At 36.2% G+C, this 12,971-nt stretch overlaps 1 protein-coding gene across 1 annotated transcript; it reads left to right on the top strand.

The window, feature by feature from the left end:
* The first annotated feature begins 4,385 nt into the window (after positions 1 to 4,385).
* Positions 4,386 to 10,830, top strand: LOC112170745 (L10-interacting MYB domain-containing protein). The gene is made up of 4 exons (XM_040507498.1): positions 4,386 to 4,511; positions 4,621 to 4,701; positions 9,168 to 9,518; positions 10,094 to 10,830. Exons 3-4 carry the CDS (start codon positions 9,168 to 9,170, stop codon positions 10,343 to 10,345), a joined length of 603 nt encoding a protein of 200 aa, XP_040363432.1. The 5' UTR covers positions 4,386 to 4,511; positions 4,621 to 4,701; the 3' UTR covers positions 10,346 to 10,830.
* The last annotated feature ends 2,141 nt before the right edge of the window (positions 10,831 to 12,971 follow it).

Here is a 12,971-nt window from a genome sequence, read left to right as displayed (position 1 = left end):
TTGAATCGACCACTTCAAAGTATGCCGAAGTGAAAGCACTGTTTCTTGCAGCAGACAAGAAACATCCTAAACTTACTGCCAAGATCAATGCTGCGTCGAAGGCTGGAAGTGAATTGTTTGAAGATTTGGAAAATTCTAGTATACGTTGATGTATGCCATACATCAACACTTTCAAATATTTTAGGCCGTTGGATATAATTAAAATATGAATATATCTAACGGTCTAGAATATTCAATAGTGGTGACCTGCTTACCAGGTAGCCTATTTATTTTTATTTTTTTCTTTTTCAAAATTCTGAATTACATATCTACAATGAAATTAAAAGAAAAAAACCCTAAATTGAAAAAGAGGAGAAGACGAGGAAAAAAGGAAGAAACTATCCAGTTTTGTTCTTGTACAAAGCAAGAAAACAAAACCCTTTCTGTTTCATATAAATTGGATGATGTGGTTCAGGGATTGTGTGATTTGAATTGGATGATTATGTGCAATATTAGGGCCTCAGCCGCAAGCTAAAGTGAAATATTCCATCTACTTCCACTTAGAGATCAAGGGTTTGGAAAAGTACGTATAACTTCAAGTATTGTTTCTTTGTTTCTTTCTTGCTTATATTTAATTAGGCAAGATGCAATCAGCTGGGTTTGAATCAAATTAAGGTACTATTTCTTTGTTTCTTTCTTGTTGTGTGTACTGATGAGATGTGTGTGTGTGTGTGTACACGGCTAGATACATGTCAAATATGAAAAGATCTATATATCCATCAAGAATCCAAGATTCAAGAACCTACATTAGTACTGTAACAAGATAATGACTATCTGCAGGAGATCGACTTTGTCCTCAGTGATAATTAAGCAAGTCATTTGTCAAATTCGATGTCCAATTAATATCCTGGGTTCGAATCAAATTAATATATCTAAGAGAATAGGACATCAAATGATCGAGAAAACAAAGAGGAAGAAACTATCCAGTTTTGTTCTTGTACAAAGCGAGAAAACAAAACCCTTTCTGTCATATAATTATTAACTGAAGGTACACATTACATCTCTACATCTGTTTTTCTGGTGCTTCCGATTTCTCGTAGTGCAGGCATTACAGAGTTCCTTTCTTCCCTGACTGAAAACTTGAGAACAATTTTGCTTACCACCTTCAATTTTGTCATCTCTTATCAATTAAAGTCAAGTTGTAATACTACACAGTCTACATCATGGTTAAAGGTGATGATCAAAAATTGGTCTCGAACTGTACTGTGGTTTCAGATGCTCGGTAAATTCGAAAAATGCGTTGTGTTTGACACTGCAATTGGACTCAGAGAGTGCTGTTTGCTATTTGTGCAGATGCTTGAAGTCTGCTCCTCCCATGTGCTTTGTTTCCTAACCCATTAACTCCAACATTCTGTGCTTTGAATCCTTTGATTAGTTTGGGGTATGTTTTTCCCCATGCCCTATTGTTATATCCCTATACCTCCTAGTAGTTATATTGACGTATCAGAGTTGCCTTGCAGCAATATCTTCTTGTTTCAATATATTTCAACCGTTCTGCAGATGATGGCGGAATCGAAAGTAACAAAAAGCAACAGTAAATTAAAGAATAAAACAGATGACAAAAAGGAACAGAAAGTAATTGTTGGGCAATTTGCTTTCAACCAATTCCTGTAAGTATATGGACCTGTATCATATCCATTGAATATTAATTGTAGCTAACTTTGTTTACGTTCTCATTTTCGTCAAAAAAATCCAAGCGGATGAGTTGATTGCTTGCGGTAAGAATGTGAAGAAAGATAATGAGGTAACTAGTTAAGTTTCTAAGAGATTGCTTTACGTTATTTATTTTCTATTTGCAACTTTTAATCTGCAAATATGTGGTTCCAATCTATTACAGTTTAAGAAATTGGTGGCTTCTAAGTGGCATACACTCACGCCTACTGAAAAAGCCAAGTACAGTATTCCAGGCCCTGATGTTTCATCTGGAATTATGAAGAAAAGTAGGAATACATCCAAATCCTCAGCTACCATATCCACTCGATGTAGCCCACACCAGTTTCAACAAGTTGTTTCTAAATTTTCTAGGGAACAGATTGCAGCAATAACTGAATTGGGCTTTGGTACATTAGTGCAATTGTCATGCACACGAGTACGCCGAGTTTTATGTCGATTTTTGATTGATAAGTTTGACACTGAGGAGTGTTTGATTGAGCTGCATGGTAAGAGTATGAAAGTGAAGAAGTGAACCACTGGTTCCTGATGGTAGTGAAAATAAGAAGCAAGGAGGTTGAGATATGGAATAGTTTACCTAGTCGCACATGCAAGACTACACGAGGGAATCTAGTTTATCATTTGGTAATAAATTATTTTTGCATTATTTTTATTATCTTAGATTATATATTATTTTTATTTTTTATCTCAAAATGTGGCTCAATGGTTATATAGGTAATACAAAACTCATTGTTTTTTGTTGATCATATTTAATATATATATATAGGATTTTTCTCAGGTGCGGACGTCCGTACCGAAATTTGGGTACGGATTTCCTGTTTTCGACCACTTTCCGGCCACATTTTTACATCTTAACCGTTCAGTTTTTAGGTCCTAATGTATAGATCAGCTCTGCAAAATTTCAGCCAATTTGGTGATCGTTAAGGCATCCAAACTGCAATTTACATGAACGGACCGAATCTGTCGAACCGGAACTGTTCGTATTTATAATGGTAAATTGCAGTTTTGGATGCCTTAACGATCACCAAATTGGCTGAAATTTTGCAGAGGTGATCTATACATTAGGACCTAAAAACTGAACGGTTAAGATGTGAAAATGTAATCGGAAAGTGGGGAAAAACGGAAAATCCGTACCGTCAGCATGGTACGGACGTCCGCGCAGTAGCCGGACTGTATATATATATATATATTGGAATTAACTTATAAGTTATAACATTTATAAATATTAATTAAGATGGTTATATTCAATTAACTATCTCTCTAAAAAAAGTCAATAAAGCGTCTCCAAGCTTCTCGGAGCGACTTTGGTTTCGAAACCTAGGTTTCGACTGGCAGCGACGTTCTTCCTTCAGGCAAGGCGGCGTCCGTGGAGCGGTGAGGTTAGGCGGCGGCGCGGAGCGGATCCTCAGCGTCGATCGTGGGTTGCGGCGAGAGGTTTCTGAATTAGAGGCCTCTCTGATCTTGTTTTTTCTGGGTTCGATCCAGCTCGTGAGCGTCCTACGGTGGCGGCGTGGAGACGGTGGCTTGTGGATGACTTCGATCTCCCTGGTTTCGGCTGTTTCAGGTGCTCGAAATTGGCCGAGCTACATCGTTGTGTCACCGGAGGCATCAACGAGTCGCCGGCTACTGTGCAGGTGCTCGGATTGCAGAGTGTGGATCTGTGATCTCTGCAGTGATTTGATTTGGCTGGTGGTTTTAGCTTTAGGTTGCACCGGTAGGCGAGGAAGGCCACCGAGGGTTCTGCTCGAAGTTCTGATGCAGCAGAGGATGGGCTGGCCGCCGGAGGGCCTTACGGCGGTGGAGGCTACACGGCTGCAGTGGCCTAGGGTTTCTGCCCTCTTGGCTCGGGTTTGGACTTGGGCCCTTGGGCCTGGGGTCAAGCTTGGGTGGTTGGGCTCAATTTTATGGGCTTAGGCTGATGGGGCAGGAAAACCTTCCTGTTGAACAAGATTCGATTTGGGCTGGGCCTTACGGGCTTGGACCCAGGTCGAGGCCAGCTGGGCCCTAATGTATTAGGGTATTGAGCCTGTGTGAGGTTGGATAAACTTCTATGAGTCTTCTATGACGTTTCTAGTTTTTTGCTTGTACCACAATTGCGTGATTGGCAAGTAAGGGCTAGTTGAATGATTTCTTTCCGTAGGAGGCGAGGTTTTTTCATTCTGGTATAGGCTCGCTTAAATGTGAGCGTCCCAGTGATCCTTAATAGTGTGCTTTAGCTTAGGTAGGTTCTCCGGATTTTCTTGTCGGATTTCTTATGTAAGTTTTGGTAGACTACAGCCTTTTTGCTGTTGATCTAATGATATCAACTTCTATTTCAAAAAAAATTAACTATCCCTCTAAGGCTTAGTTTGGCATTGCTTCCTAGGGTGCTTTTGGGGCTGCTTCTGCTTTTGGACCAAGAGCATGATGTTTGGTAAAATATCTGAAAGCTACTTTTGGTTGAAATGGCTTCTCCGTAAAGCCGAATTTGGGAAGCTACAATTTGTAGCTTTGAGAAGCTGCTTTGGGAAAACACGGAGCAACAGTGCAGTGTTTAATGAAATTTGACTTCATGCCAATTATGTCCTCCTCCTTTTCTGATAATTACATCGAAACAACATAACCCTATCTTTTCTCCATCTCTTTGCCATCATTTTCATTATCATTCTACATCTCCTCATCTCCTCCTTCCTCTTCTTCAATTCGTGGATTCTCGCTACAATTTGGGTATTTTGGGTTATGCTTCTTCTCTGAAGATAATCTATCAAACGGAACCCAATTCCTCTGATTCCTCCATATATAGCTGCACAAAAAGGAGTAAGGTATGTGAGCTTCACTCATTCAGATCTCCAGAACCCAAAGTTTGCTTGACTGCTTCTCTTTACTTTTTATTTCGAGAAATTGATTATATTTCATTGAATTGTTATATAGGAGAATTCTTGTACATCTCAACATTGGATAATTCGATCCTCATCGAACTTCTCCTCCTTCTCTCTCTGCTGTCACTAAAAGGTTCAATCTTGCTCTCTAAGCTCTTTCAGATTCAATCTTTTTTTTATTCGTACCCATGTAATTGGTATTCTTCTATGAGTTTGGTTTGTGCTTTTAAGATAGATTGAAGCTTGTGTCTTGCTTAATTTGGGATACAAAGCTGAAAGTTTTAATTTTTGTGAAATATAATTGTCCTGCTTAAGATAGAGATTGGAATGATGAGAAATTTAATTTTGGTGGATGAACTCTGTTATTCTTATTGTTGATTCTGCCTGAATTATCAGGTGGGTTTGATTTGGTTTACTTAACTATGAATAATGGCTATTGGGATGTGAAGCTTTGACAATTGAAGCTTTCTGGGTTTCTTAAAAAACAGTGGGGAAGATACTTTTCTACTTCTTGTTTGCCATGTGTGTATGTCATGATATCACATTAGTTAACGTTCTGATTGAAAATCTTCCTAGGTATACATCTATTACTTAGCTCCAGATGTGAGTAGACGAGGAGGTATACAACTCCTACAACATTTTGGTGGTTTTCAAGATGCTTTCTATTAGTGACAGTTTGAATAGGATTTCACCATGTTGATATTTTATTTTTATGCTAGTGATTAGTGAGTCTACTATTGTATTGGTTATGGTTTATACACAAGGGAAAAGAGTAAGGTGACTAATGGCAACTTCCGGCATTGCGTATTGCGAATTTGGGATCATTCACCCCTCGAGAGACAAGACTGGTTTATAGAACTGTATTTTTCTCTTGGTGAATGATAACTGGTTTTAGTGGGATGGTAATTTGATTAGAAAAAGGTTTGTTTCTTCGACTAGTCTGTTAAATATTTTGAGTGATGAAGTTTAGGTTTATATGGGAGGGGGTGACTGAAATAGTGGGTGTTCATAAGTTTCAATTTGCTACTGACCGATTTGTGCTAGTATACATATATGATTTCTATGTTAGGAAGAAACAATATATTTGTGGGGCTGGGATTTTTTACTCACCTATATGAAAAATAAAGATATGTTTGGCCCCTATGGAGATGTCTACCAAGTGCAACGTTCTATCTCAGTTCCTTGTATCATGTTTTTTTACCCCTATTTCAGAACAGTTTTACTTATGTATTCAGTTTATGTTACCAGGCGTGTGAGACTTTCTATTTTAATTGCTTATTTGCATAATGGTATCATATTTGTGATTTAGGTTATCTGTATCTGTTCTTTTTTTCTTTTTCCCTTTCAATCTTGTTGGTTGCTCCAAGAAGCATATAGGGAGTCATTGTTCGTTTATTGGTTATAATTTATATGTATGGGAAAAGAGTATGGTGCCTATTGAATTGATGATAATGCCCATTGCCTATTGGGATCATTGACCCCTCAAGAGACAAGACTGGCCTATAGAACTTTTTGTCTTTTCATGTAGAATAGTTACTAATATTGAGTGAGTGCTTGGTTGTGTGTTGTTATCAGTTGGTCTTGGCTTTTGAGAGAAAGGTGAACCTGCATAAAGAAATTTTTGTATTAGAGTATGAATGGAAATTTATTTAGGTTGTAACTACAACTTTTGAAATTTGTACATATATTGGCTATGAAAACTAGGCCTGCCACTCGGTCAGTTCGAATCGGTTATGGGCATTACCAACTTCAAAACCAAAGCTTCCGGTTTTGAAATTGACTTACCAATTACCAACCAAAACTTTCGGTTATTAATTATTTTTACCAAATTCGGTATTTCGGTTTTCGGTATTACCAAACTTTACAACAAATATATTTTCGAAATATAAATCAACAATACGACTTAACCGAAACTGAATAACACTCTTATATCTAGAGTCTCATAACTGACATATACAAAAGATATTGTCCTTAAATACACAGCTAGAGATCTTTGTGCAACTCTACTTTCCAAAATACAAAAGGATCAGCTTTTTTTCCCTACTTCTACTGCTGAAATGAGGATACTAAGTTCTTTCTAAATATGAGCATCCCTGGTTCTTTTTTATATAAACAAAAGCTACCTCCATGGTACAAAAATGCTAATTCAGTCTTCCAAAATAAGACCCAACTGAGTAGCAAAATTATCGATCTCCTGTAAATATAGAGTGCATATCAAATACTTCATACTAATTAATGTAACTAAATACGTGCTTCATATATGAAAAGCTATGGGTAGTAAACTAGAAAGTTGAGTATGTTGACATCAACCAATTAAACAGCATTATAATCAAATTACATACTTAATTGATTGGTCGACAACATATTAATATTAATTGGAATGAGACAAGTTTCAGGCTATAAGGTATTACATTGTCTAAAAATTAAATTGTCCTGGCAGATTTTTATTAAAAGACATATATCTAAAGCCACGAATGATAATTTGCAGCTACTTTCAATTCTGTACATGGCATAATAAGAGACGTAGAGAAGTAGAGATAACAACTTTTGGTTTTCTTTATATAAGAATTTGTTTAAGAAAGAAAATAAAAGTTTACAAAAGAAGTAAAAGTGATTCTGCCATTAAAATAGGTTTCACATTAAAACAGGTTTCCAATATTTACAAAAGAAATAAAGAGAAGAGTTGGCAAAACTAAGAAACTAAACTTACAGAGCTGTATATGATGACCTGAATTGACTAAATTGCTTAAGCTCCAATTGATAAAGCTTCCATATCTCAAACAACAACGGTTACATAGATGACTTCATTAGACTAGAAACTTTAATACAAAAAGACAATAAAAGAAAAATAATTGATACCTTGCTCAATTGCCTCAAGATCTTCAAGTCTTTCTTCAACAGTTATTGGTAATGCTGAACCGTTAATCCAATCTTGGGTTCACAACAAAGCCTCGGTGATAGATGGTGTCAAAGAGCTTCTAAATGGATCAAGCACCCTTTTAGCAGAACTAAAGGCGCATTTTGAAGCAACAGAGGTTATAGGAATTGATAGTACATCACATGCCATCAATGCAACTGAACGATAAGTTGAAACTTTTCCTTTCCACCAATCTAAGATATTAAAATTTGCAACATCATCTTGTAAGTATCTCTCTAGATCACTCATGTCTTCCGGATGGTCTTTCCTCTTTAAAAGGTTAGCAAATCCTTCTCTCCTCCCTGCACGATTGCTTGCATTTTTAGCAATTTTTGCCATATCCTGAACTAACACATTTGTGGGTGCTTCAACATCCATGGAAGAAATAAAATCTGCCTTGTATTTTTTATGAAGGCGTGACATGAAATCTGCAGCCTGTCCAACCAGAGTCTTCACTTTACCATCATCAAAATATTTCTCTAGCATCCACTGTACATAATGCAATTTATTTCTAGGATCCAACATTAGTGCAACTACTAAGATTTGGTTAACATCTTCAATCTTACAGTACTTCTCAAACTTCTCATTCATCAATTTAGCCATGGCCAGAAGATCAGCATCCTCACTATTCATATGCTTACCAAGAAGAGTATCCAAATGTACAACCAAGAGTATTAATTTAGGATTGATAACATATTAGCTGATTCAATTAGGGATGGCAATGGGGAGGGTAGGGTAAGGGGATTAAATTACCATCCACATACCCGACTTCATTCTCCATCCCCTTACCCTCCCCAATCCCCGTAATAAGATACTTGGGATTCCCCATCCTCGTCCCCATTGGGGATTAGGTCCCCGTACCCGCCCCAATCTCTGTTAACAATATTACTAATTTATTATATAAAAATTTATACAAATAATTATGGATTGTAAAATATGAAGATAAAATCAAACATCAAAATAAAATAAATTTCTTATTTCAATCAAGGAAAATTAACATGTTGATAAAGATCTTTTATTAAAAGAATCTTTTTTTTTTTTTGAACATATTTATTAACAGAATTTAAATATTGACAAAAAGATGAAGTTTACATAAATATTTATTTATAAATAATATCAAATATATATATATATATGTATTTCAGATAATTCTTATTGGGTGGGTATGGAGATGGGGATCAAAATACCATCCCCGACCCGTACCCGATTTTAGAATTCGAATACTGGGAATCTCCATCCACATTACCCGATTTCCCCCAAATTTCTCCCCGTTAGGGTTGAGTACCCTAAGAGTACCCTACCCAATGGGGATTTTTGCCATCCCTAGATTCAATACTTGTTGACTATCTAATTTATAATTTATTTATAATTGTTGAGATAGTATTAGTTTATTCAATACTTTTATTTATAATTTATTGTGTACTTGTCTAACTTTACCAGTGTAGCAGTGTCCCACAGTCCCACCTTAGTCCTTCATTCCATTGTATAAGTAGCATAATCTGGTGCAAATTAGAGCTATACGTTTGTAAACATGACCTTGATCAAATTATATTAATCCTCATCAATCGAAAGATGTATAGGTAGCATAATCTGGTCTTGCTTTTGTGAGAATCATGTTAGGTGTTGGACATGGTACGTTATATCAATTGTTTGTTTACTACTAAAGCATGTTTTATCTTTAGATGGGAAAGAAGAAATCCACCAATACCGAATCTGAGGGATCTGGAAAACAAAAGGCCACATGGCCTGTTGAGGTTGTAGCTATATTTTGTGATATAGCTGTTAAGGAAGTAGCCAAAGGAAACAGGCCCGGTACACATTTTGATAAAAAGGGATGGTCAAATGTTGTGTTAGCCTTTAAGGAGTTAACCGGAAGGGATTATGATAAAAAGCAATTGAAAAATAAATGGGATTCGCTTAAAAATGATTGGAAATTGTGGAGTTCGCTGTTGCATAAGGAAACTGGTATTGGATGGGATCCGGCTAGGAAGACTGTCGATGCACCAGCTGAATGGTGGGAAACCAAAATTCTGGTGTGTTTTTTCTTCTTTGCTTGTGGTTTAATTTTATTTTTTGTTTTTCTCTAGTATGAGTTCTGTTTTAAACTTTAGTTTTAAGTACTTGAAGCTGCAAGTATGCAGCATTTCCCAAGTTTTTTTTTCCGACTCCAGTTTCTGTTTTTAACTAAAGTACTTGAAGCTGCAAGTATGCAGCAGTTCTCCAGTTTATGTTTTTAACTAAAGTACTTGAAGCTGCAAATATATAGCAGTTCTGCACCTTTTTTTTCCGACTCCAGTTTCTGTTTTTAACTAAAGTACTTCAAGCTGCAAGTATGCAGCGGTTCTCCAGTTTATGTTTTAAACTAAAGTACTTAAAGCTGCAAATATGCAGCAGTTCTCCAGCTTATTTTTCCCATTCCAGTTTCTATTTTTAACTAAAGTACTTCAAGCTGCAAGTATGCAGCATTTCTCCAGTTTCTGTTCTTAACTAAAGTACTTGAAGCTGCAAATATGCAGCAGTTCGTAGTTTTTTAACTTTAGATTGCTGGAAACCTTTGTGATCTATATTTTGTGATAAGTAACTCCTTTATTATCTTCTTATTTTGTAGATCAATCCACAGTATCGCAAATTTCGCAAAGTGGGAGTTAGTCCTGACATGATGGCTGTCTATGATAACATGTTCAAGGGTAGCATAGCCCTAGGTCACAATGTCATGATTCCCTTAGAAACTATAGATATTGAAGAGGTTGTGGAGGATTATGAGCATAATATTATTTATGGAGATGATGAAGAGGATTATGAGCAAGGTAATGAATGTAGAGGGAAAAAGAGAACAAGTGGAGCGCCAAACAGAGGCTGATAAAGATAAAAAAGGAAAAGGAGTTATGTGAGGGCCAAAGGGGAAGAAAGAAAAGGTGGGAGGTGCGGCCAAATTGTCTAAACAAATCGATCGGCTTGTTGATGTAGTCGAGAGTAGGAGTACAGCCACCTTTGTTCGTGATAATGGTACCTCACATGGAACTAGTATTCAGGAGGTGATGAAAGTTATAGCAACATTACCAGGAGCAGAAACTGGTACCAAGTTATGGTGGTTTGCAACGGAGCTGTTCTGCTCTCAAGAGAAGCGAGAGATGTTTTCTATTATGACAGATGTTGATCTCAAGCTCCAGTTTCTGATTCTTAATTAGAAAAAAGCTGAAAATTAAGTAGGCTAATCCTACTTTGTAACAAGATGGGTGTTGCTTGTCGTTTAGACCTAAGCTGAGATGCTTTATGTTTTTGTGATTTTCCACCTTTGAAAGATTGCTTGTTGTTAATTGTTAATGCTACTTTATTTTACTAAACTTAAAGTGATATTGATGCATCTTGGAACTATTATTAGTGATGGCTGTTTGGTTATGTGAATTTGTGTTTGTTGTGAATCCGTGTTCTGTTTTTATCTTGTTGCTCTAGTACATATACATGCTAAAGACATACTTGCAAATAGCCATTTTATGTTGTGAAATTTGATGAACAAGTAAATATTGACAGGAGCAGTTGTGTGAAGTATGGATGCTTCTGGAGATGAGGAGGAGATAGATTAAATTATATGTCTATGTGCTCGTCTTATTCAAGTCTATCTCGAAAAGTACATTCAGAAAACTCCATGTATGACAAGCTCCCAAATAGGTTTACATTTGGTTAATGGAAGTGTTAGAAGGCAATGAAAGTAGGTGTTATAATTAATTTAGGATGGATAAGCAAGTCTTCCTCATGCTTTTAAATGATTTGGAAAAGATATTGAAGGTTTCAAGAAACATGAGTATTGTTGAAATGTTGGCTATGTTTCTCTATATTTTGGGACAAGGTCAAACAAATAGGAATACACAAGAACGTTTTCAACGTTCTGGTGAGACGGTTAGTATGTATTTTGATATAATGTTAGAGATTTTCTATAATATGGCAAAAGTGCTCATAAAGCCATTGGATCCAGAATTTAGGAGCATCCCACAAGAAATTCTAACTGATTCAAGATACATGCCTCATTTTAAGGTATGTATAATGTACTGCTCTTTGAATATGTTATCCTTAAATAAATTCTTGCCAATTTGCTATTTTCTAGAAAGCCATTTTTTTTATTCAAGTCCATTCGGTACTAATTTGTAGGATTGCATTGGCGCTATCGATGGTGTTCATGTCCAAGCTTCGATATCTCCATGTGATCAAGTGCCATACATTGGAAGAAAAGGGATACCCACCCAAAATGTATTGGCTATTTGTAACTTCAACATGCAATTCACATTTGTATGTGCAGGGTGGGAAGGCACTGCCCATGATAGTAGAGTATTCTTATCAGCTCTACGCAATCCCCGATCGAATTTTCCTAAACCCCCAAATGGTATTTTATTTTTCCGGAATTACACAAATAATAACTTATAATATTTTATTTTACTGAGATCAATCATTCCTTATAATTTTTAATTTCAGGAAAATACTATGTGGTGGATACAGAATATCCACAAATGAAGGGTTATTTAGGACCATATAAAGGTAAGCAGTCCCACCTTCCACATTTTCGTAGATGTGATGAACCGACCGGTCATAAAGAAATATTCAATCATGCACATTCTTCACTAAGGGGTGTTATTGAGCGCACTTTTGGGGTATGGAAAAAGAAATTGAGTATTTTACATGATATGCCACATTTTCCTTATGAAAAACAAGTGAAGATAGCTATTGCTACTATGGCTCTTCATAATTACATAAGAAGATATGCTCAACAAGATATTGATTTTGATGAAAGTGGAAATTACTCAAGTGAAGAAACTAGTGAAGAGATGGAGGATAATGACCATGATGGAGATGGTTCAGGAAGACAAGAAATGGAGGTGTTAAGAAATGCAATTGCACAAAGCCTAATGAATGCATCTATTTAGCATTTAGTTGCAAATTTCAAGTGACTTTAATATATTTTGTGTAATGGTTCTCGTTGAACTATGGTCGGAAAATTAATCCAAATATTCTAGATGATATTTTGTGTAATAGTAAAACATAATATGCATATTGAAGGGTTTAAAGTAAATCTTTTATTCGGTCCAACCAAGGGTACAAGAATAATACAAGAGAATATTTTTTAATTTGGTATGGTTACATAATCAAAAAACAAAATTAAGTATTTTAGTAGCATATCTTAGCATGTATGACCATTTTGGTAATTATACCCAACCAAAGCACTTTTGCTTTGTAACTTACCAAACACCTAGAAATTGCTTTTGGATCTCATAGCACTTTTAAAAACAGTTTACCAAACACCTCAGCTGCTTCTCCTCACAACAAGTTCGGAAGTGCTTCCTCTCACAGCAAGTTTGGAAGTGCTTCCCCTCACAGCACAGCAATCCCAAACTAAGCCTAAATCTCCCAAAATTAATTGTTGTTTAACAAAGGAAACAAAAATGAAAGAAAATAAAGCTTAGGAAATCAATTACAAAAAAGAGATAAGTTGTATG

This window comes from Rosa chinensis, chromosome 6 (assembly GCF_002994745.2).
Source record: "Rosa chinensis cultivar Old Blush chromosome 6, RchiOBHm-V2, whole genome shotgun sequence".
Classification (NCBI taxonomy): Eukaryota; Viridiplantae; Streptophyta; class Magnoliopsida; order Rosales; family Rosaceae; genus Rosa; species Rosa chinensis.
This window is presented reverse-complemented; position numbering and strand designations above follow the sequence as displayed.

Coding starts and splice junctions, on each gene's coding strand:
- LOC112170745 (XM_040507498.1), top strand. CDS start 9,168: ATGGGAAAGAAGAAATCCACCAATACCGAATCTGAGGGATCTGGAAAA. Junction 9,519..10,093: donor GGTGGGAAACCAAAATTCTG/GTGTGTTTTTTC, acceptor CTTATTTTGTAG/ATCAATCCACAGTATCGCAA.